Below are 24,449 nucleotides of genomic sequence, written 5' to 3'. Positions count from 1 at the left end.
CTAGTCATTGCACTAAACCTCCCAGGAACAGTGGAAGCCTGTAGGCAGATAACCCCATAATAAGGCTGCCCACCAACCCACCAGTGGCCAAGACAAGATCTGAGGCTAAACAGTAGCAATCATCTCAGGAGCCTGATTGTCCCTTTGAGGGATAAGACTTCTCTGGAGTCACGATTAACCAGATCACAATTTTACCAAGACTGCTATAATTATGTATACCTCTTGCTCCCTGCCCCAATTTTATTTATCCTAAAGCTCATGCCAGCACCCATAAGACAGGGTTGAGGACAGTCTCCTCGTTTTCATAGTATAGTTATACTGATTAAAGTTCCTTTTCTACTGAATAAGATAGGATAGTTAATGGGCCCCAATTAAGGTTTTTTTCCCACTCAAAATGTAAAGACTACTCCTTGAAAAAAATCTGTAGAAACATTTCAGTCAAATCTTTGTCGTAGAGCAGCGGGAATATGGAAGCAGGGATGGACCTGAATGGAGATTATAGGAAAGTTCAGAGTCAAGGGCTAAAAGTGGCAATTAGAAGGTAATAGGCTGAATCAACAGCATTGGTACTTTTCTAATACCTGTGTAGCACAGATTTTGACCAGTAGCATTGGTACTTTTCCAAGACCTGATTAGCATAGATATTGATCAGTACTGCTACCCAGCAGCTATTTAGATGTCTAGGCTAGTATATGCAAGTGGCAACTCTTGCCTTATTGGGTTCATTCTTGCCTTGCAATTCTTTCTCTTCTTACTTAAATCCTATTCTTTGTACTCTGGCTTTCCATTATTGTTTGTGGATTTCATTCTTTGAATATGTGAGAGAACAACTCAGAAAGAAATTGGCAGTGAGCTGCTGAGGTCTGCTGCCATATTGGAGGGCATAACCCACCATTGGGAGCTTCAACATGCCACTCCTATATTAGTGGAGAAGAATCTAGCTTTGCCAATTGCAAAGGTGCTGACTGGTAGGCATCCCCTACTATGATTAGCTGCTAGCGCTGAAATGGGCTTTCTAGGCCACAGAGGATGGCAGTTTACACAGACCTTGTCCATGAGTAGAACCTGAGAATGGAGTTTCATCTCAGACTATAGTTTCACTACTTTTCTTTTTTCTCTTTTGGGGGGTGGGTACCAGGGATTGAACTCAGGGTATTCAACCACTGAGCCACATCCCCAGTCCTGTTTTGTACTTTATTTAGAGACAGGGTCTCGCTGAGTTGCTTAGTGCCTTGTTTTTACTGAGGCTGGCTTTGAACTCACAGTCCTCCTGCCTCAGCCTTCAGAGCCGCTGGGATTACAGGCATGTGCTCTAGTTTCATTACTTTTCACAATTATTTTTATGTATGATTTCTTTGATACGAATGGTCAGGCCTGATTCACTGGGACCCCCAGAGCCAGGTCTTTGGCTCTAGAACTTTGGAAACAGTAAGTCCTAATGTGAGAGTCAAAAGCAGGGAATATAGGAATGGATAGCTCTGGTATTTTTTTCAGAATGTCAGGTTGGGAGAACATGTGGTGAAATAAAGACTGTCTTCAGGGCATTTTCCATTCCTTTTTTATCTCCTCCACTGCCACTCAATCTGCTCAGTCCACACAGTTCAATTCCACTCCTCCTTTGCCTCCACATCCTGTCTAGATTATGAACCAATAACACTATTTTTACAAGGGAACTGTTTAAATCCTGTATTTCTAAGAGTAAAATTTCAGGTCTTCTGAAGTAGTGGTCTTGAGGAGTCTGCTTGATAGCTCAGCTGGTAGAGCGCTTGCCTTGCAAGCTCAAGGCCCTGAGTTCGATCCCCAGTACTGCAAAAAAAAAAAAAAAAAAAAAGAGTCTGCTTGTGAAATTTATTGGGGCCCAGGTCAGAAGGCTGAATCTGGAGTTTCCAACTAACTCCATTTGAACATTTGCCTGCACCAGGAGTAAGAGAAAAATTACATAAAAAGGAAAAATGAATTTATTAGCAGTTTGGTCAAACTGGGAAGACAGCTAATCTGCCTTACCCCAACCTACAGTCCGTGTTATATTTTATAGGAGGGATCATTCATGTAGAACAAAAGCCAATAAGTACACATATGTAGATTCAGCTAGGCTGTGGGCCTAGAGGTAGCTGAGAGATGTGTGGTCATTCTGGTTTTCTGGATTCTGTTGCATCTTCCTGGTGGCAGCAGGCAGGGCATGGGAGCAGTTTCAGCATCTGATTTTGGCATGATGTGACTGCCTGTAGAAACTGGGATAGAGAAAATAGCCCAAAGAACAGGTTCACAGAGCAATGGGTAGGAATGAGGAAGAAACCATTAGAGGCTCCTCTGAAAATTCCCAGTTTGAAGAGTGCCTCTTACAAAACACCTCATTTGTCCTGACAAGATGTAAGATTTTTGAGCTAAAGGTTCTGCCTAGTTGGCCCAGGTCTTGCTATTCGGTGGTCATGTCTTTTGTTTCCAGGCAAGGTTGACATTTGGGACAAGCCTGAACACTGATTTTTAGGACCTAGGGTGTGAACTGTACTCAGACCCTGGACTCCTGAAAAGAGCATGAGAGGGAACTTTCTCTAGGATCGAAAGAGAAGGCTTGAAAGACTATAGGATAAAATATTAAAACCTTGTTGAAGATTCCTCAAAAAGTTAAACAGAATTACTATGAATAGATATTGGTAGATCCACGTTTATGTAAAAGTCCCTGCTTTCAATTCTTTTGGGTATATACCCAGAAGTGGAACTGTTGGATCACACAGTAATTCTATGTCTGTCTCAAAAAACAGAAAGGGTTGGGGATATAGCTCAGTGATAGAGCACTCCTGGGTTCAATCCCCAGGACCACATAACAAAACAAAAAAGAAACACAACATGATGAGCTTACTTGTAGCCATCTATATACACACATTCATGAATATTTACTTAGATGTTATTTCTAGAAGTGGGAGTGAGTCAGCGAGAATACATCTTTTACTATTTTTATATAGAATGCTCTGAAAAGAGTATTTCAGTATACATCCACCAACATATGAGTGTATTTTCCAAATCCTCTTCTCAACCTAGAATATCATTATGTGAGAGGCAAATAAAGCAAAATGGTTCAGAGCGTAGGCTGGAGAGTCCATTAGCAAAGGTATGAATCCCAGTATATCCATATTCTAGATGTGTGTTGTTCAACAAATCAGCCTCTCAGATAGTTCTTTTTTAAAAATTCTTTTTAGGTATAAGGGACAGCAGAGTGCATTTTGACATATCATGCATACATGAGCATAACTTCCCATTCTTGTGGTTGTCCGTGATGTGGAGTTACAGTGGTCATGTATTCATACATGAACACCGGAAAGTGATGACCAATTCATTCTATTCTCTCCTTTTCCCATTCTCTCCCTTCCCTTCATTCCCCTTTGTCTAATCTGTCCAATGTAGACCCACCTCATATAGCTCTTGTAAGGATTAAGAATTAAATTATTCCCTGGCTTCACTCCCTAGTAACACACACACACACACACACACACACACACACACACACACACACACAAATTAGCTATTATTATTTCCTTTCTTTAGTACCTGAGGTTCTATGCATAAAATACAATGGAAGTATCTCATAGAACCAGTACAAAAGTAATTGTAGCTGTAGGGAGTTGCATGATTAATGAGACAATTTGGAACTAGATTTGTCTGAGAAAGCTTATAGGATAGTCTTATTTGGGAGCAAAAGCAAATATGGCTTATACATACCCAGGTTTCCTTAATAGGAAGGTTATGAAATTATTAATGTACAATCATGTAACAGGCCTTGGAAGGGACCTAAAGCTTAAGTTTGATGAAAAACATACCTCTGGTTAAAATCAATAGTTTATGAAAAAGTGGAAAAGGTGAGAAATACAGGGTGAGCAGGAGATAAAGTTCGCCTAAAGGAGCAAAATGACAGCCCAGTATAATAAAATCATAATTCCTATTACATCATTTGACTATTTTTGCACCTCTGTGGAATGCAGATTAAGAGGTCACATAGCTAGATAGTAAGATGTCAAGACCCTTAGATGTAGGACTGATAGGAAGAATAAGCACAGATAGAAAACAAACATGCAAAAAATGTGGTGCACATTTGAAAAGAAAAGCCTAGGAGTAGTAATGAATATCAATTACCCTATAAAGTGATAAAACTGGATTCCAGTCCGGCATTTCTCTTAGCTATAGACTTTTTTGCTAGGTACCAGGTTTCTTTAAAAGCTAGTCCTGGTCCAGCATACTCTCCATGGGCCAAAGACCGCCTTAAAAAACAGAACTAGGAAGTTGTTCTCCAACAAAAAGTGGTTTTTAGTGGAGGAGGCCTTAAGAAAGTCCATGAGTAACTATTTTCACATTCTTTGATTGGCAGGGCTCTGCCCTTCCCCGCTCTGACAAATGAACTGCTCGGTCCTAGTGAGCACTTAGCTTGCATCAGGCAGCAGCCACTAGAGGACCTCTACACAATTTGTTTCTGCACTCTTCCGTTCAGTTCCGAGGACTGCGTGAAGGCGCAAAATGGGTGCTTCTTCGCTTGCTGTCCTGCGAGCGTGCGGGTTGTGCCGACCCGGCCTAAAGAATTGGCCTAGGCTGACAGGGCCTCCACTGCTTAGGCTGGGGGGCTGCCGCACTTGGGCTTCGGCAAAGACAACAGCGACGCTAAGCCTAGAGCCGGCGGGCGGCTGCTGCTGGGACCAGCCGGTGCGCATCGCGGTGCGCGGCCTGGCCCCCGAGCAGCCTGTCACGCTGCGCGCGTCCCTGCGCGACGAGAAGGGCGCGCTCTTCCGAGCCCACGCGCGCTACCGCGCGGACGCCGGGAGCGAGCTGGACCTGGAGCGCGCACCCGCGCTGGGCGGCAGCTTTGCGGGCCTGGAGCCCATGGGGCTGATCTGGGCCATGGAGCCTGACAAGCCGTACTGGCGCCTGCTGAAGCGGGACGTGCAGACGCCCTTCGTGGTGGAGCTGGAGGTGCTGGACGGCCATGAGCCCGACAGCGGGCGTCTGCTGGCCCGGGCGCTGCACGAGCGCCACTTCATGCCGCCCGGGGTGCGGCGTGTGCCGGTGCGCGAGGGCCGGGTGCGGGCTACGCTCTTCTTGCCGCCAGGTGAGCCTCGACCCGCGCCTCCTTGTTCCTGTCTAGCATTGGTATCTTGTCCCCGAGTTATTTCACCTTGTAAAGAGGTAGCTCCCAACCTTGATAAGCATTAAAGAGACAGGGATGGAATGCAAAGCTGCCTGGGGAGGTGGTCCTGCTGCTCCAAATCTGAGAGTCTTCCAATCCAGGGCTCAGCTAAAAGACATCATAAGGAAAGGGGAAAGATACTTTAAAAATCATTATTTTAAAAAGCCAACTATAGGTAGTTTCACTTTTTTCAGTGTTCTTTTAAAAGTTTCTCAGTTTTAAAGTTTTTCTTCCCATTCCCACAGTATGTTAAGGCTTATGTAAATTAGCAGTTGCAATAGGTGGAAGTTCTCTTCCTGTCCACTGGGAATCTAGGGAGATTATTGGGAATTTTTTTATACATAAAGTTATTGATCAGTGAAAAAAAATGAAAGCATGCTTAGCCTCATTAGTAATCAAGGAGATGCAAAATAATACTACAGAATGCATCTCAGAGCCTCAGGAGTGGCAAAGATTTAGAAGTCTGACATTACCAATTGTTGACAAGTACCTGGAGGAAAGAAACTCATGTGCACAGCTAGAAGGAGTCACGGTTTCAGCTACTCTGGGGAAGAATTTATCTGCAGTCACCTCATTGAATATGGTCTTCTACTTGTTCCTGGTACATGTGCATCTGGAGGCATGTTGTTTGGAAACAGCCCAAATGTCCACCAACAGTGGAAGTGATGGGTAGGTGGAAGCTTATTTCCAGCAAAGTGAATGAACCACAGCTGCAAAAATCAACAAGGACGAGTGTCCCCCGGCAGTGTCAGGTGAAACAATCAAATCCCAGGAGAACACATTCAATATCTTTGCATTGAGATAAAATTCAAAAGTCAGGCAAAAGAAGCAAACTGTTGTTTAAGGTACATATGCATGTATGCAAAAGAAAACTGGCAGGCTGTGGTGGAGCAGGAGGATCAGAAGTTCTAGGCCAGTCTCAGCAGTTATGGAGACCCTGTCAAAAAAAAAAGGCTGGAGGTGTCTGGGTTCAATCCTCAGTACTGCAAAATTAAAAGTATATGTGTGTGTGTGTTTGTGTGTGTGCATGTATATATACACACATGTATATGTACACACACACACATACAAACATATTCATATCAAGAAAACTAGGAGAAATACACACACAGAGAGGGATTGGGGGAAAGGGACAGAGGGATTGAGGGACTTAGTGTTAGTACTGAACTATTTCCTAAATAGAATGCTGCCTATCCAGTGGCCGTTGTGTTCTTCTGTAAACTAGATATGGGAAAGAGAGATTTTCTTATAATATAAATGGTGAAAATACCTTATATGTGTAATCATGCAGAATGGAGTCTTTTATTATTTTATTGTGGGGTTGGGAATTGAACCCAAGACCTTGCGCCTACTAGTCAAGTGCTCCACCACTGAGCTCTATACCCACAGCCCCAATAAGTACCATTCTGAGTCTGTGCCCATTGGCTTATCCAATTGCATTTGAGACTTATTGAGCTGTTCTGTGTGGTGCAAAACATGGGTATAGCACAGTTGATATTCATTCAACAGTTGAAGGACATTTGTTGGCAGTGCGTGGTGATTATAAATAAGGCTGCTACAAACCCTTGCACACGATTATTATGTGAAGATGGTTTTCGTTTCTCCTGGGTAAAGAGCTAGGAGTGGGATTGCTGGTCATATGGGAAGAATACATTGGAATTTATAGGAAACTGCCAACTGATCTCTTCACAGACTGCATTGTTTTGCATCACAGTCAGCATCGTATGCCAGTTCCAGTTGCTGTGCATTCTCTGGCAGTTGGCATTGTCCAGTTTTAGGGACAGGGAAGGCAATATGTTTGTTGCTCTTATTGTTCCTGTGTGTGTGTGTGTGTGTGTGTGTGTGTGTTCCGTCCCCACCCAGGCTTCAAACCCAGGGGATCACTTATGCCAGCCAAGTGCTTTTAGCCTCAAAAGAAAGACAAGGCCTTTGTGAAAATCTGTGGGACTTTTCAGCTTTGATACAGAGGGGAGTATGGATTTAACCTAGGCCACTCTCTGGACGTTTGGATACCAGTGGTCTTAAAGCATTTTTGATAGTGGAAAAGTTGGTCATCTCCAAGTAGGCCATATATGGATTTGACAGCAGTGCAAAGACTTTGAGGATGAGGAGATATTCCTTGCTGATTTTATAACCCAATTTTGTTTTGTTTTGTTTCTCCCCAAGGACCTGGGCCCTATCCTGGGATCGTGGACCTTTATGGACTTGGAGGTGGCCTTCTGGAGTACCGAGCTAGTCTGCTGGCAGGGAAGGGTTTTGCTGTGATGGCTCTGGCCTATTATAATCATGATGACCTTCCCCAGAGCTTAGAGACTACGCACCTGGAGTACTTTGAAGAAGCTGTGAACTACCTGCTCCATCGCCCTGAGGTCAGATGTCTTCTGAGTTTTATGGGCTGCAGTCCTCCTGGCACGTGCTCTTGGCCTCACAGAAGCAGCCCATTGTCCAGGGTCCCTCCTTGCCCAGCCCCACTGCCTTGCATAGTCACTGCTCAGGGATGCTTCTGTGCAGGTCCGCAGTGCCGTACTTCCTGTTAGTAAAGAGGGTGTTGCTGGCATTCTGGAATTCTGAGTTCCAGTTTGTTATACTGTTTCATAGTACACTCAGGCCCCTTTGAGAACCCTGAGATTGACAGGAAGTAAACAGTAAGAAGAGGCCATGACCTTCCCCAGGAGGTGCCTGCTTGCAAGCCCTTGTGTTCCACCACCCTGTCTCCCCCATGTCCCTTGTGAGAGCACAGGGTTAACCTTAAGGGAGGAACTTGACAGCCAACACCTGGGTTCCTGGAATGTTTTATGGTTTTCAGACTCAGTATAGTAGAGGATGAGGAGACAGTCCTCGCTGATTTTATAATTCAATCAGAGCTCAATGTGGGTAGAAGCCTTGGAGCTCTTAGAAAAGGTGTTATGGGGGCTGGGGAGATAGCTCAGCTGGTAGAATACTTGCCTCGCAAGCACAAGGCCCTGAGTTTGATCCCCAGTACCAAAAAAAAAAAAAAAAAAAAAAAAAAAAAAGAGGCAGGAGGACCACAAGTGGAGGTCAGCCTCAGTGACTTAGCAAGGCTCTCAGTAACTTAGTGAGACCATGTCTGAAAATAAAAAATAAAAAAAGAGGTGGGGATGTGGCTCAGTGGTTAAACATCCCTGGGTTCAATCCCTGGTATAAAAAAATAAAGTGCTTGATTGCTCACTGTCGGGTGCCTATCATCCGCCATTTGCCTGCCTCTTGCCTGTCCATCGCCTGCCTTTCACCTACCCATCACCCACCACCCGAGGTTCACCTCCTGTTTGTCCAACAGCTGCCTGCAGACTGATTGCAGACCGCCAGTGGAGCGCCAGCTGTCTGCTATTGCCTGGAAGTTCACTGTTACAGTACCTGCAGGCTTGGTTACGTGTGGCTGCCACCATTTTAAGACAATGGCCAGGCCCCATAGGACCTCTGGTCAGACTGACTGAGCCCCGTCTCCAGGATCCCTCAGCCCGACCAATCACTCCCTGCCTATGGGGCCCTCACATTGACTTACTGCTCCCTGCCGCCAGGACCCCCAGACCAACTGACTGTGTCCTGTCACTTGGGACCCCAGACTGATTGCACCCAGCCTCCAGGATCCCCCAACCACACCAAACACACCTGACCTCCAGGACCCCTGCCTGACCAACCGCACCCTGTCTCTAGGACCTCTAGCCGACCATATCCACACCCTGAGCTGCAGCTCCCCTTTTGCCAACACATTTGGAAGCCAGAGCCGCCATCTTGGATAATCCTGGAAGCCATAGCTCCAATCTTTAGGTGGGGCAAATCCCATCCTGAGACACCCGCTGGAGGCTTGAAGCTCATTGTCAGGTACCTCTCATGCATCAGGCTACTGAAGACTGGGAGGTTTGAATACTATATGACTGTTATAGTGTAGATTTTCTTTCTTCTCCTTATTGAACAATTTTAAGTTTTTATTTCTTTACTTTTTTTGGCTCTCTTTTCCTTTTGTTTACCTGTTCCCTCAGAGTCTCTTTCTTCCTTTTTGCATGCTAACATCCAATTTCTTTTGATTACACTCTCACCCTTTCTATTATCTAGAACTTCCGTATATTCTTTTCTTATCCCATTAACAGCTACAGCCTATATCCCTCTGCATCCTGTTTGTCCTCCATTAGAAACGGCAGACCTTATTGCAAATCTGTTTGTTATTATACTGAAGATAATATTTGAACTCATTCTGTTATTATGACAATTTTGTTATTGTCCTCATAGGGGCTATTTGGTCTAGGATTGCATGGTGTCTGAATTGGGCACTGCTAATATTGATCTCCCCTTAAAGAAAGGGTTTTGGAAACCTACAGGGTCACTATAAGCCTAAAGGGGGGGAACTGCAATACCCCAGATCTGCACTGCTAGAGGGGAAGATACATGAACAACATGAAAAAACAAGGGAAGAAAATGATCCAAACAAATCTAGATTCTATATTAATAGAATCCAATGACAGTATGTTAGAAGAAATGTCAGAAGGGGACTTCAGATTATACATGATTAAGGTGATTCCTGAAGCAAAGGATGAGTTAAGAGAGCAAATGCAGGCAATGAATGATAATACCAATAAACAGTTGAAAGAGCAAGTGCAGGAAGCAAAAGATCATTTCAACAAAGAGATAGAAATTCTCAAAAGAAACCAAATGGAAATCCTTGAAATGAAGGAAACAATAAACCAAATAAAAAACTCAATGGAAAGCATCACCAAAAGACTAGACCACTTGGAAGACAGAACCTCAGACAATGAAGACAAAATATTTAATCTTGAAAATAAAGTTGCCCAAACAGAGAAGATGGTAAGAAATCATGAACAGAATCTCAAGAACTATGGGACATCATGAAAAGACCAAATTTAGGAATTATTGGGATTGAGGAAGGCACAGAGATACAAACCAAAGGAATGAACAACCTATTCAATTCAATAATATCAGAAAATTTCCCAAACCTGAAGAACGAAATGGAAAATCAAATACAAGAAGCTTACTGAACACCAAATGCGCAAAATCACAACAGATCCACACCAAGGCACATTATAATGAAAATGCCTAACATTCAAAATAAAGATAGGATTTTGAAGGCCGTGAGAGAAAAGTCAGATTACATATAGGGGGAAACCAATATGGATAGCAGCAGACTTCTCAACCCAGACTCTAAAAGCTAGAAGGGCCTGGAACAACATATTTCAAGCTCTGAAAAAAAATGGTTGCCAAACAAGAATCCTATCCCCAGCAAAACTAACCTTCAGATTTGAAGATGAAATAAAATCCTTCCATGATAAACAAAAGCTAAAAGAATTTACAAATAGAAAGCCTGTACTACAGAATATTCTCAACAAAATATTCCATGAGGAGGAAATGAAAAACAACAATGGAGGTCAGCAAAGGGAGGAACTACCTTAGAGAAAAACCACTCAAAGGAGAAACCAGCCAAGTTGAAAATAAAAAATAAGCCCAAATGACTGGGAATACAAATCATATCTCAATAATAACCCTGAACGTTCATGGCCTAAACTCATCAATCAAAAGACATAGACTGGCAGAATGGATTAAAAAGAAAGACCCAACTATATGCTGCCTGCAAGAGACTCATCTCACAGAAAAAGACATTCACAGAATAAAGGTGAAAGGATGGGAAAAAAACCTACCACGCACATGGACTCAGTAAAAAAATGGGGGTTTCCATCCTTATATCAGATAAAGTGGACTTCAAGCCAAAGTTAGTCAGAAGGGATAAAGAAGGACATTTCATACTGCTTAAGGGAACCATAAATCAGGAAGACATAACGATAGTAAATATTTATGTCCTAAACAATGGTGCATCCCCTTACATCAAACAAATCCTTCTCAATTTCAGGAATCACATAGACCACAACACAATAATTCTGGGTGACTTTAAAGCACCGCTGTCACCACTAGATAGATCTTCCAAACAAAAACCAAACAAAGAAACCATAGAACTCAATAACACAATCAATAACCTAGACTTAATAGACATATATAGAATATTCCATCCATCAACGAGCGGATTCACTTTCTTCTCAGCAGCACATGGAACCTTCTCAAAAATAGACCATATGTTATGCCACAAAGCAGCCCTTAGGAAATACAAAAAAAAAAAAAAAAAAAAAAAAAAAAAAAAAGATACTGCCTTGTGTTCTATCAGATCATAATGGACTGAGAATAGAAATCAATGACAAAATAAAAAACAGAAATTACTCCAACACCTGCAGACTAAATAATATGCTATTGAATGAAACATGGATAACAAAAATATCAGGGAGGAGATAAAAAAATTCTTAGAAGTCAATGAGAACAACGATACAACATATCAAAATCTCTGGGACACTATGAAAGCGATACCAAGAGGAAAATTCATTGCATGGAGTGCATTCTAGAAAAGAATGAACAGTCAACAACTAAATGACCTAACATTACAGCTCAAAGCCCTAGAAAAAGAAGAACAGAATAACAGCAAAAGTAGTAGAAGACAGGAAATAATTAAAATCAGAGCTGAAGTCAATAAAATTGAAACAAAAGAAACAATTCAAAAAATTGACAAAACAAAAAGTTGGTTCTTTGAGAAAGTAAACAAAATAGACAAACCCTTAGGCACACTAACAAAGAGAAGGAGAGAGAAAACTCAAATTACTAAAATTCGTGATGAAAAAGGAAATATCACGACAGACACCACTGAGATACAGGACATAATGAGAAGTTACTTTGAAAATCTGTATTCCAACAAAATAGAAACTACCGACGACATTGACAAATTTCTAGAGACATATGCTCCTTCCACGCTGAACCAGGAGGACATACACAATTTAAACAGATCAATATCAAGCAATGAAATAGAAGAAGCCATTAGAAACCTACCATTCAAGAAAAGTCCAGGACCAGACGGATTCTCAGCCGAGTTCTACAAGACCTTCAAGGAAGAACTCATTCCAGTACTTCTCAAAGTATTCCAGGAAATACCAAACTCATTCTATGAAGCTAATATCACCCTCATACCCCAACCAGGCAAAGACACATCAAGGAAACAAAATTTTAGACCAATATCCTTGATGAATATAGATGCCACTGTATCCAAAAACATATTAAGAAAATTGTGCACCACGATCAAGTGGGGTTCATCCCTGGAATGCAAGGATGGTTTAACATCTGTAAATCAATAAACGTAATCCATCGTGTCACTAGACTTAAGGATAAGAATCATATGGTTATTTCAATTGACACAGAAAAAGCATTTGACAAAATGCAACACCCCTTCATGCTCAAAACACTAGAAAAAATAGGGATAGTAGGAACATACCTGAACGTTGTAAAGGCTATTTATGCTAAGCCCACAGCCAACATCATTCTTAATGGAGAAAAACTAAAACCATTCCCTTTAAAAATGAGAACAAGACAGGGATGTCCTCTTTCACCACTTCTATTCAACATTGTCCTCCCTCTAGCCAGAGCAATTAGACAAACTAAAGAAATTAAAGGGATATGAATAGGAAAAGAGGAACTTAAGCTGTCACTATTTGCTGATGACATGATTCTATATTTAGAGGATCCAAAAAACTCCTCCAGAAAACTTCTAGACCTCGTCAATGAATTCAGCAAAATAGCAGGCTATAAAATCAACATGCATAAATCTAAAGCATTTTTATACACAAGCGATGATACACCTGAAAGGGAAGTGAGGAAAACAACTCCATTTGCAATAGCCTCAAAAAAAAAAAAAAAAAAAATAGAATACTTGGGAATCAATCCTACCCAAGAGGTAAAATATCTCTTCAATGAAAACTACAAAACATTGAAAAGAAATTGAGGAAGACCTTAGAAGATGGAAAGATCTCCCATGTTCTTGGATAGGCAGAATTAATATTGTCAAAATGGCCATACTACCAAAAGTGCTATACAGATTCAATGCAATTCCAATTAAAATCCCAATGATGTACCTTACAGAAATAGAGCAAGCAATCATGAAATTCATCTGGAAGAATAAGAAACCCAGATTAGCTAAAGCAATCCTTAGCAGGAAGAATGAAACAGGGGGTATCGCAATACCAGAACTTCAACTATACTACAAAGCAATAGTAACAAAAACAGCATGGTATTGGCACCAGAATAGACACGTAGATCAATGGTATGGTACAGAATAGAGGACACGGACACAAACCCAAATAAATACAATTTTCTCATTGGTAGTGGTTAGACAAAGTTGCCAAAAATATGCAATGGAGAAAAGATAGCCTCTTCAACAAATGGTGCTGGGAAAACTGGAAATCCATATGTAACAGAATGAAACTAAACCCCTATCTCTCACCCTGCACAAAAATCAACTCACAATGGATCAAGGACCTTGAAATCAGACCAGAGACCCTGCATCTTATAGAAGAAAAAGTAGGTCCAAATCTTCAACTTGTTGGCTTGGGATCAGACTTCCTTAACAGGACTCTCAAGCACAAGAAATAAAAGCAAGAATCAACAACTGGGATAGATTCAAACTAAATAGCTTTCTCTCAGCAAAGGAAACTATCAACAATGCGAAGAGAGAGCCTACAGAGTGGGAGAATATCTTTGCCACTCATACTTCAGATAGAGCACTAATTTCCAGAATATATAAAGAACTCAAAAAACTCTACAAGAAGAATACAAATAACCCAATCAACAAATGGGCTGAGGATATGAACAGATGCTTCACAGAAGAAGATCTACAAGCAATCAACAAATATATGAAAAAATGTTCACCATCTTTAGTAATAAGAGAAATGCAAATCAAAACTACACTAAGATTCCATCTCACCCCATTTAGAATGGCAATTATCAAGAACACAAGCAACAATAGGTGTTGGAGAGGATGTGGGGAAAAAGGTACACTCATACATTGCTGGTGGGGCTGCAAATTAGTGCAGCCACTCTGGAAAGCAGTGTGGAGATTCCTTAGAAAACTTGGAATGGACACCCCATTTGACCCAGCTATCCCACTCCTTGGCCTATGCCCAAAGGACTTAAAATCAGCATGGTACAGAAATACAGCCACATCAATGTTCATAGCTGCTCAATTCACAATAGCCATACTGTGGAACCAACCTAGATGTCCTTCAATTGATGAATGAATAAAGAAACTGTGGTATATATATACAATGGAATATTACTCAGCTATAAAGAATAATAAAATGATGGCATTTGCAGGCAAATGGATGAAATTGGAGAATATCATGCTAAGTGAGATAAGCCAATCTCAAAAAACCAAAGGATGAATGATCTCGCTGATAGGCAGATGATGACACATAATGGGAGGTGGGAGGGGGGCAAGAATGGAGGAAGGAGGGACAGTATAGAGGGGAAAAAGGGAAGGGAGGGGTGGGGGGAAGGAAAAAATAGCAGAATGAATCAAAAACCATTGCCCTATGTAAATGATGGTCACACAAATGGTATGCCTCTACTTCATGTACAAACAAACAACATGTATTCCATTCTTTACAATAATAAAAAAAGAACACTTGATAGTGTTCATACCATTTGTCACAACTTGGTTGCAAGGATCTAGCGATCACTACTTTTGTGATTCTAGCAATGACCCTTTTGTATTTATGACTTGCACTTTAAGTAGCAAATGCACTGTGGAATAGTTATATCTTGCAATCAATTGCATAAATGACACCCATCTTAGGTCTGCTGAGTGTAGGTTACAAGAGTGTCAGAATTTCTTCTTATGCCCATTTTGTTTACTATTTTGTTCCTATTATCTGCAAGAGCACCTGACTTTAATCCCTGCTGAATGAATAGAAAATGACTTGAAAAGTTAGGAAAACATTACTCTTGGGAGAACATTATTCATTTTTCTTGGGAGTATTATGGCTCTAGGGAAACTATGAATATTAATGCCTTATTCATCTTAACTCAGAATTGTTAATAAGTAGATTAGACTTTTTGAAGTTGGGGATAATGCTTCTGAGTTATTTATAGTTACTTATGTGTTCATGTTTATCGAGAAGAAAATGAAACTTCTCTGAAGACATTTCTAGAAACATTTTGTTTGTTATAGTAGGTTAAATGATATCATAGAGTTATTGTCCTTGATTGTAATTAGGGCATATGATTCACTTGTGTAGGTGGTTAATACATCAATAGAGAACAGACAAAATAAATAAATAAAGTAATATGACCAGGCATCATGATGCACACCTATAATCTAAGCAACCCTGGAGACCGAAGCAGGAGGATTACAAGTTCAAGGCTAGCCTGAGCAATTTAGTGAGAGCCTGTTTCAAAATAAAAAATAAAGGACTTGGGATGTGACTCAGTGGTAGAACACCCCTGGGTTCAATCCCCAGTTACACAATCTCACACACACACCCTAATTATTAGTTCCTAAAGCAGTCAGGATATATATTTTAGAGGTAAAAAAACACACTTTCTCGGCTAGGCACGGTAGCACAGGCCTGTAATCCTTGTGGCTCGGGAGGTTGAGGCAGGAGGATCACAAGCTCAAACCCAGCCTCAGCAAAAGCCAGGCACTAAGCAATTCAGTGAGACCCTGTCTCTAAATAAAATACAAAAGAGTGCTCTGGATTTGGCATAGTGGCCCAGTACCCCTGAGTTCAATCCTGGTACCCCTCTTCCCGCCCCTGCCAAAAAAAAAAAAAAAACCAAAAAACCCAAAACACACACACACAGTTTCTTAAGCTCGCCATCTAGTGTTGATTCTCCTTCCTGAAAGGACAAGGAAGCTCCTTTTCTTAGGACTTGTTTCCTCATTCAAGGTAAGAGCCTTAAGGAGGCCAGCTATTCCTGCTTTACTCTTGAATGTACAGGACTCTGTAATTCCCAGCACACTGGCTCTCTTTCCTATGCTTGTGCCATGCCACACTTGGGATGCCCTCTTCCCCTACTTTTCCTGTCAAAGGTGCTGGTGATTAAAAAGGTTATAAGAACTGGATGTGGTCATACACAAGTGTAATCGCAGCTACTTAGGGGGCAGAGGCAGGAGGATCTCACGTTTGAGGCCAACCTCAGCAGCTTAGTGAGGCCCTAAGCTGCTTTAAGAGACCATTGTGAAAATAAAAAAGGGTTGTGGATGTAGCTCAGTGGTAAAGTGACCCTGGGTTCAATCCCTAGTACCTAGAAAATAATAATAACTATAATAAAGAAAAAGAAAATGTAATAGGGTGTAGTGGAAACAGTACAAGATGTACACAGAGAAAAGTTAAATTCGGAGTTTGATTTTGCCAATGTCTTAACTCCGTATGTTGGCACATCTATTTCCTCTGAGAACCTGAAGTGATTAAAATATCATTTATTTCCTAGCACTTTCATGAAACCAGTAGGGTGCTGTTGCAGAAGCCATGAGGGAAACAACAAAGACTGCTGGAGAGGTCCATCAAATGGTCATTTGTTGATAATGTGGAGGACTTCGGGATGTAGGACAAGAGCAGTCCCATGGGACAGCTCCATTTGATAGGTTAATAATGGGAATGGATTACTGGGTGGTAACTATAGGAAGGTGGAGATGGCTGGTTAAGAAGGCCCACTGGGGAATTATATTATGTCTCTGTCTCCTCACTTGCTGTCTGTCCATTTCCTGGCTGCCCTGAGCTGAGCATCTTTCCTTTGCCACACCTTCTACCATGATGCCCTGCCTTACCTCAGGTCCAGAGCAAGGGAGTAGGCTGGACATGGACTGAGACCTCTGAAATTATGAGCTCATAACAAAAATTTTCTCCTCTTAGTTGTCCTTGTGAGATAGGGAGGGAAGATAAGTAAACTTCCCTAGGTTACAAGTTGGAGAATAGCTAGAGGTCACATTCAGGCTCAAGCCCAGCTGATTTCCAGGGTGGACACTACTCACTCTAGTACACTGTTGGCAAATTCATCCTCCTTTTCCTTCTTTCCCATTTTCAGGTAAAGGGTCCAGGAATTGGGCTGCTTGGGATTTCCAAAGGGGGCGAACTCAGCCTTGCCATGTCCTCTTTCCTGAAGGGCATCACAGCTGCAGTCATAATCAATGGCTCTGTGGCTGTCGTTGGGGCAAGCATATGCTACAAGGATGAGACGCTGCCCCCTGTGACTGTCATGAGGGATCGAGTCAAGATGACCAAAGATGGCATCAAGGACGTTGTGGAAGCCCTGAAAAGTCCTTTGGAGGATGGGAAGAGCTTTATTCCCGTGGAGCGGTCTAACACCACCTTTCTGTTCCTTGTGGGTCAGGATGACCACAACTGGAAGAGCGAGTTCTATGCTAATGAGGCCTCTAAACGCTTGCAGGCCCATGGGAAGGAAAAGCCCCAGATCATCTGTTACCCAGAAGCGGGGCACTACATTGAGCCCCCTTACTGGCCCCTGTGCCGGGCTGCCCATCATGTCTTGGTGGGTGGCCCCATCTTCTATGGAGGGGAGCCCAGGGCTCATGCCATGGCCCAGCTGGATGCGTGGGAACAACTCCAGACTTTCTTTCACAAACACCTGGGCGGTAAGAGTTAGGGAGGACTCTTCAGAAAATTTAACCAATTATCTGAACGTTTGGAAGATAAGACTTAAGTATAGTCTTAGAACACCAGTTAAGATCAGTTCATTTGAACATATTGTTGTAAGTCTTCTAAGTCGTATTCTGTTCCGTTTAAGTATTACTATTAAAAATAGTGCCTATCCATTTGCAGGCAAATGGATGATTTGGAGAATATCTTGCTAAGTGAGATAAGCCAATCTCAAAAATCCAAAAGGCGAATGATCTCACTGATAAGCAGATGATGACACATAATGGGGGGGGGGGCGGGGGGGGACAAGAATGGAGAAAGGAAGGACTGTATAGAGGGAAAAGAGGGATGGGAGAGGTGGGGGGAAGGAAAAAATAACAGAATGAATCAAACACCATTACCCTATGTAAATGTATGACTACACAAATGGTGTGCTGTTACTCCATGTACAAACAGAAATAACATGTATCCCATTTGTTTACAATAAAAATAAAATAAAAAAAATAGTGCCTATTCAAGGGCTGGGGTTGTAGCTCAGTGGTAGAGAACTGGCCTAGCTTGGGCAAGGCCCTGGGTTTAATCCCCAGTACCTCAAAAAATAAATAAATAAAATAAAATAAAATAAAATAAAAGTGCCTATGCAAAAACTGATACCAGGAATGAAAAGGGAGTCATTAAGTACATACACTTTTATTAAATTAAAAATTGAATCATTACAGACAATTGTCTCCTTCATTTCTTAGGTTGCTATAGTGACCTTCACAGAAACAACAAAGGATCTTAAGTAGGGGCAATGGGAGATTTAAGGAAAACACAGAGACAGTTTTTTTCCCCCCTGGGTACCAGGGATTGAACTCAGGGGCACTCGACCACTGAGCCACATCCCTAGCCCTATTTTGTATTTTATTGACAGACAGGGTCTCACTGAGTTGGTCAGTGCCTCGCTGTTGCAGAGGCTGGCTTTGAACTCTCTTATCTTCCTGCCTCAGCCTCCCTAGCCGCTGGCATTACTGGTGTGTACCACCATGGCCTGCACAGTGTTAAGCAAAGCTGGGGCCAGGTGGGACACTGCCCTCTGATGGAGGAACAGTGACACAGAACTTGCTCAGCATGTTTATTACATAGGGTCTCATAATCAGGAAGTTTAACTACAGAAGCATTGTAAATTTTCAAGGCTTGTGAGTTATCAAGAGGTTTCTTTGTGCACAAAAAAAGTTACAGAGCTTGAAACATTTTTGTGACTGCTCTGCTCTTATGGTGTTAGGAACATTCTGCAGCTATCCCGCTGAACCCAGAAAGCCTATTGTACTGGAATATCATAACTATCGATGTCAGAGGTGAGTATCAAGCTGTTGGCATTCTTACCTTTTGGCAAAGAATGTTTCCCAGGATTGGCTTTTGCCTACACTGCAGGATCAGCCAATAACCAGGGCTCATTCACTCTCACATCTCCCCCTTTTCTTAACTGCAAGGACGATGCACGTCTACTTGAGCTATTGGTATTGCGATGGGACGAGCTTGCAGCTGACTGGGAGAAAACAACACAAAATTAAAAGTAAGAAAACAAATCCTGTGAGATACCATGCAGTATGATTTAGCATATTTTGAGGATTGAAACCATTTAGGTCATGTAACAACTTTTTTGAAAAGTGGCAGGAGATAACATGGGAACTGGACTTCCCTGCACAGATTGGATATAATGGCGCAGTTGCAAGAGGATGATTCCAGATTTCTAATAGATGCCCTTATGTTTTTTAAATTCCATTGGGAGCTATCATATGGAACAGGTTACACAAACTGATAAGCAACATAGTAATTGTTGTCTGACCTTAAGACTTGGTATTTGATCACTCAAGGCCATTACAGTAACCTCTAAGGCATTTAACTTAGCTTCAAGTATATTATCAACAGCATCTTCTGATACTGGTCTGATTCCCCCGTCTGACTAAGGGAAGCTTTACTACTGTAAGAGGAAACGGGCAAAGACTGCTCTGGCTGCTTTTGGCTGAGAGGGGGCAATGTGGAGCAAGCAGTTTGGTTTTCCCTTCTAAAAATATTTTGGATCAGTCAAAGGGTCTGTGGTAAAAGTCTGGATCAGAAAGAACAGGTTGTAAAGTCATCTGACAGTCTCTCTCTATGGGAGACAGAAAGACGTGAGTATAGGAATGAGATTGACAAAGATCCTTTACTTAGTTTAAAAAAAATACAAACAAACAATTTTCATTGCCGCTAAATATGTTTTTTCCGTGGTCCATCTCATGGAGCTATTAAAAAGACAAAGGAGCCCCTGCATGATTTATCTGGTTGGATACTTTGGCTTCCTTTTATACTCTGTTTTAAGGTGGATAATGTTACTTTTACTTTACGCTGAAGTATCTAGCTGCTTTTAGGTAAAATCTAATCTATTTTGATTGTCAAGAAACAAGGATAGACCTCCTGTTGTTTTTATGCAAACAGTGGTGAAATCATAGAATAAAATACCCTAGGCTATTAAAAGACAACCTGGCTCCAAGCAAAGAGTCCAGCTATCCCTGCCCAGGATGTGTAGAACACTGAAGGGCTTTGCCAGATGTCACCTGGTTTTCACTTTTTAGGTCCCATGCTACTTTTTCTGCTCTTCAGGCCATGTGTCCTTAACTGTCTGATTTCAGAAGCCAGGGGAACCTATGTCCTTCTTGGGAAAGATTGTTGCTTCTACATTAAAACCTCCAGGCAAATAATAAGACATCAAAGCCCTTGAAAGATATCATTGCCATCTTGGAAAAAATGAACACAAAACTGAGGCATGGCCATGGGTGGTCTATTAGCCCAGGTTCTTCAAGACTGGTTTGGAGGGTCCAGACCCCTACATGGCCCTTGGCTGTCAATTTTAGTTCTGGTGATGCTTCTCATTTTGCCCCTTGTTTATTTTACCTGCTTATATAAATTTGCATCTTCCAGGCTACCGAAATTTCAAATGAAGCTCATGCAGGGTTTCCAAGCACTACCCCCTGACAAATATCATTTGTCTGTTAACCCATCTTCTTCTGCATCTCTTTACATCAGACAGGGAGAGATTTTCATTCCTCCAGAATACATGCAGGACAGCACCTCAACCAGAAGGGGAGCAACTGTAAAAGACAGAGACCTGCTCCCATGATGCCTTAAGATTAAGGAAGACAAAATCTCTCAGTCGGAAGCAAGACAGCTAAATAAGCCCTTCCTCTATTGACACAACACAATTTTGGGGTTAAAAAGTGGGCTAGTCATCAAGGCTGCAGATGGGAGATTGGAAAGTCAGCTCAGCCATTAGAGAGTATGTGGTCAGCAGAGCTACCAAGAAGCCAGAAGGATGAGAAACAAGGTCATTAAAATCAAACCCCCTGCTGGGCACGGCTGTGCAGGTCTGCAATCCCAGGTACTCAGGAGCCTGAGGTAGAAGGATTGCAAGTTTGTTGCCAGCCTGAGCAATTTAGTGAGACTGTCACAAAAAACAAACTAGGGATATAGTTCAGAGGCAGAGCACTCCTGAATTAAAAAAAAAAAAAAATCAAACAGAAACAGGAACATAATCTGCCCTCTTCTGAAATAGTATCAGGGGCATTCCAGGTGTTAAGGTCCAATACATGCATGCTCTATAGCTAACTTTACTTTATCCGCATCATAAAAACACACTCCAGTGTGGCAGGTGGAACCCGGGGCCCAGGGTTATGCCACGTGCATCCAAAGATGGCGACTGGCAGAGAGCAAATGGCGTTCTGATTATGCATGGAGAAAGGCAGAATGCGTTTACAATTGGCTGTATTATAATCAGTTCAGCTGCCTAGCGCGTGGACAGATATACTTTACATGTATGCTCCAGCAAGTGATTGCTTGACCATTAACAGGATTGGATGGACATATCTGGTTACAATTGCTTATGCATGAGACTGCTTATATATTGAGGGTGTTATTGGAAAAAAGGGGAAGCTGCTTGATGAACCTTTGAAGTACGTGTCTTCTGTCCCGCTGGTCGGGTGGTAAGCGCAAGAAGCAGCGGTTTTAGGTAAGCGAAAAGGGAAAGAAGCCACGGTTTTCCTCCATAACCGGAGCCGCTTGAAGCAGCCCTGGGGCTGCGGTTTTCCTCCATAACTGGAGCCGCTTGAAGCAGCCCGTTGGCAAACAGCAACGGTTCATGGTACTCCAGTGTGGAAATTTCAGATGTAATGATGTAAGTGCTACATGAAGAAGCATCAGGAAAGAGAACAGGCACCACTCAAAACCCACCTCCACATGTGCTGATACCAATGTGCCACATCCCTGTCTCCCCCACAGCTGCCATAAAGTGGTATATCTTTGTCCTTTGTTTGAGTCGGCCTAGAGCTTCTGATCCCAAGTGCTGTCTCCCTGTTTTTTTTTTTTTTCCCCCTGTTGTGTAAGAGTAAGTGACCTTGCTCCTGTGCCAATGTGCTTTTCTCTGATTTTTTGATGGATAGCACAAGAACCCATGGAGTTGGTAGTGACATCACTTGGAAATGTCTCTTTTTTTCCAGGTATTTCATTTTTACTATATCACAGTTTTAGCAAATAAATCAAGGCACAAACAGGGTTTAGGACACATGAATGTATTAACTGTTTTTTTGTTTGTTTGTTTGTCAAATAGGTAGGGAATTCTCCTTAGATAACCATCGCCTCACTTCATGAGTGGCCCAGCAAGAGCAAATCTTCAAGCATCCAGGGGGCATGAGGCTCAAAAGGGAGGGGACAGGCAGAGGGGCCGGCATAAGCTGTGATCAGCTCTCAGGGGTGGGGGCCCTTGTTTCCGGTCAACCTGCAGCCCCCCAAAAGCATGACTGGATGGATATGCACTCTATGGCTCCAGTTGAGAAGCCCCTTGGGAGGGAAGAGAGACCAGAAGGAAAACAAAGTCCAGAAACACTAGAAAGGGAGCAGAGGCCTTGTCCCCAGCCAGTGGTCCTGCTGCCACCAAAACCCTAGAGGCTCATAATGAAACTCTAAGTCAGAAATGGTAACAGAAAGACCAGGGACAGGGAAGGCAGTGTGGGCATGACTTGGCCAGGCCTGGCTGAATGGGATGTGGGCTGACAGTCAGATGGAACAGTGGCCTTCCAGGGCCAGGCATGGACCAGTGGGAGGAATGTGAGTCAGGCCTGGCAGGGCCTGTTGGCCCACTGGGAAGACGTGTGGATGGTCTGATGGAGCTCACGAGCTGGCTGCACAATGCCTGGCAGACCTAGGGTGGACTGCAGAGGAGGCGGTGCCCAGAGTGCCTCTGTGGGAAGGAGCTGTGAGAGTGAAACAGGACAAGAGGATCACCTGGTGCTCCTGACTTGAGCCCAGAGGTGGTGAGAGGTGCTCTGTGCGCTGCGCTAGTGTGGAAGCCAAGGACGCCTCTCCAGGGACCAGGGGTCCTGCCTTCCCACATGCTAGCTCCTAGGAACTGTTTCTAGAGCAAGGTCCTCCCTGGCATGCTTCCTGGTGATTGGGTAAAGTTACAGGAGTCACCAGTGTAGCACCTGAAAGAGTGAATGTCTCAAACTTCCCAGTGTGAGTTGAAAATAGGGCAAAGGTCTTAGCAAGTTCTCAACTAGGTAACTGAAAAGGATCAAAGTTCTGGGAAGCCAGCCAAGAGAGGGCTCACCAGGATAAGGAGGAAAGTCTTCACCCTGACAGCCAGTGGCTGTTTTGAAAACCCTGCCTGCCCTGTCTAATCTCCCTGAGTGTTGGGAGCTCTCCCTTAAAGACAAAGAATGAGGCCTTTAAAGGAGAGGCATGTGACCAGTGACCCATTACAATATTTTCTTCCTCTGGAGAAAGTGTCTGCCTCAGTGCTGATGTTCTGAACAGAGAGAACAGTCAAAAGTTCAGGGTATTTTAGATACAAGACCCTACAGAATGGAAATTCCTAGAGACCTCAAGCCACTGGGAAGGCCTAAGTGTTTGAGGATGTGGAGGAGGAAGGCTCTGAGCAGCTCAGAGGACCAACATCCTCTCTGGGGCCTTCATCACTCTGGGACAGCTGTGTTACCTGTCTTTTTCTAAGCTTTTTATTTTGAAATAATTGTACACTTAAAGTACCTTTCAAAAACTGCAGCAGCTCCCTAGGCCCTTCCATCTAGCTTCCTTCATGTTAGCACCTTACATACCAAGTAAAACTATGAAATCAGTAAGTTACCATTGAGACCACACTGTTGTCATGACAGTGTTACTGAATTCAGTCTCAGGGAAGTGCTTATTCAAGTGGATGGTACCCTGGCTCAGAAAAATGAAAATGTGGAGCTCCTTGTCCCATTCAGACTGTAGACACGAAATAGGCCCAGGTCCAGGGTCATGAGTGAAGTCAGAGCCATGACACCAGAGTGAGTGGGAGTCTGTCCCAGCTCCAGTCTCCCCCGACCCCTTTACTCTCTGTGGCTTATCAGAAAAGGAATTGGATCTTGGGTGGTAACCGAATCACAATTAAATGAACTTAAGAGTGACTGACATCATGTGTCTCTAGAATGAGATCTCTAAATCACCTCCAAAGCTTTCCTTTGTCAAAGGACAAAGTGAGAAGAATTTACAGTTGTTAATTGACTTTATTTTTTATTCTGTAACTGAGCCAGACAGAATAAGCATTTCCATGAACTGAATAGAAGAGGTGGGTTTTATAGCCAGAGAAAGTCTAAAAGAAGCAGAAACAACACAAAAAGGGGATTGTGCATGTGAAAATGAACTTTGCTCTTAAGGCAGAGTCAGGAAGACAGGACAATAGAAAAATAATGGACTGGTTAACATCAGGGTACTTCAGGTTACTTGATTTAAGG

At 42.6% G+C, this 24,449-nt stretch overlaps 2 protein-coding genes across 5 annotated transcripts in view; one reads left to right on the top strand and one right to left on the bottom strand.

Moving 5' to 3' along the window:
• Window positions 1-24,449, bottom strand: part of HEATR4 (HEAT repeat containing 4) — a gene marked incomplete at its 3' end in the record, with an annotated part of 285,455 nt that overhangs the window by 34,312 nt on the left and 226,694 nt on the right. The window lies entirely within an intron of this gene.
• Window positions 1-24,449, top strand: part of LOC306655419 (acyl-coenzyme A thioesterase 1) — a gene marked incomplete at its 5' end in the record, with an annotated part of 94,724 nt that overhangs the window by 34,312 nt on the left and 35,963 nt on the right. Inside the window, 3 exons of one of the 4 annotated variants that reach the window (XM_079129832.1) lie at window positions 4,401-5,092; window positions 7,337-7,539; window positions 17,093-17,947. In XM_079129832.1, the coding sequence (XP_078985958.1) occupies window positions 4,507-5,092; window positions 7,337-7,539; window positions 17,093-17,671 (1,368 nt within the window). In that variant the 3' untranslated portion in view covers window positions 17,672-17,947. Of the gene's footprint in view, window positions 1-4,400; window positions 5,093-7,336; window positions 7,540-8,468; window positions 8,636-17,092; window positions 17,948-24,449 lie in introns of those variants that run through there. The other 3 variants (XM_079129833.1, XM_079129834.1, XM_079129831.1) reach the window with 3 other exon arrangements.

This window comes from Sciurus vulgaris (assembly GCF_902686455.1).
Source record: "Sciurus vulgaris genome assembly, chromosome: 2".
Taxonomy (NCBI): domain Eukaryota; kingdom Metazoa; phylum Chordata; class Mammalia; order Rodentia; family Sciuridae; genus Sciurus; species Sciurus vulgaris.
The sequence above is the reverse complement of the archived record's forward strand: the minus strand, read 5'-3'. Positions and strand labels throughout refer to the sequence as shown.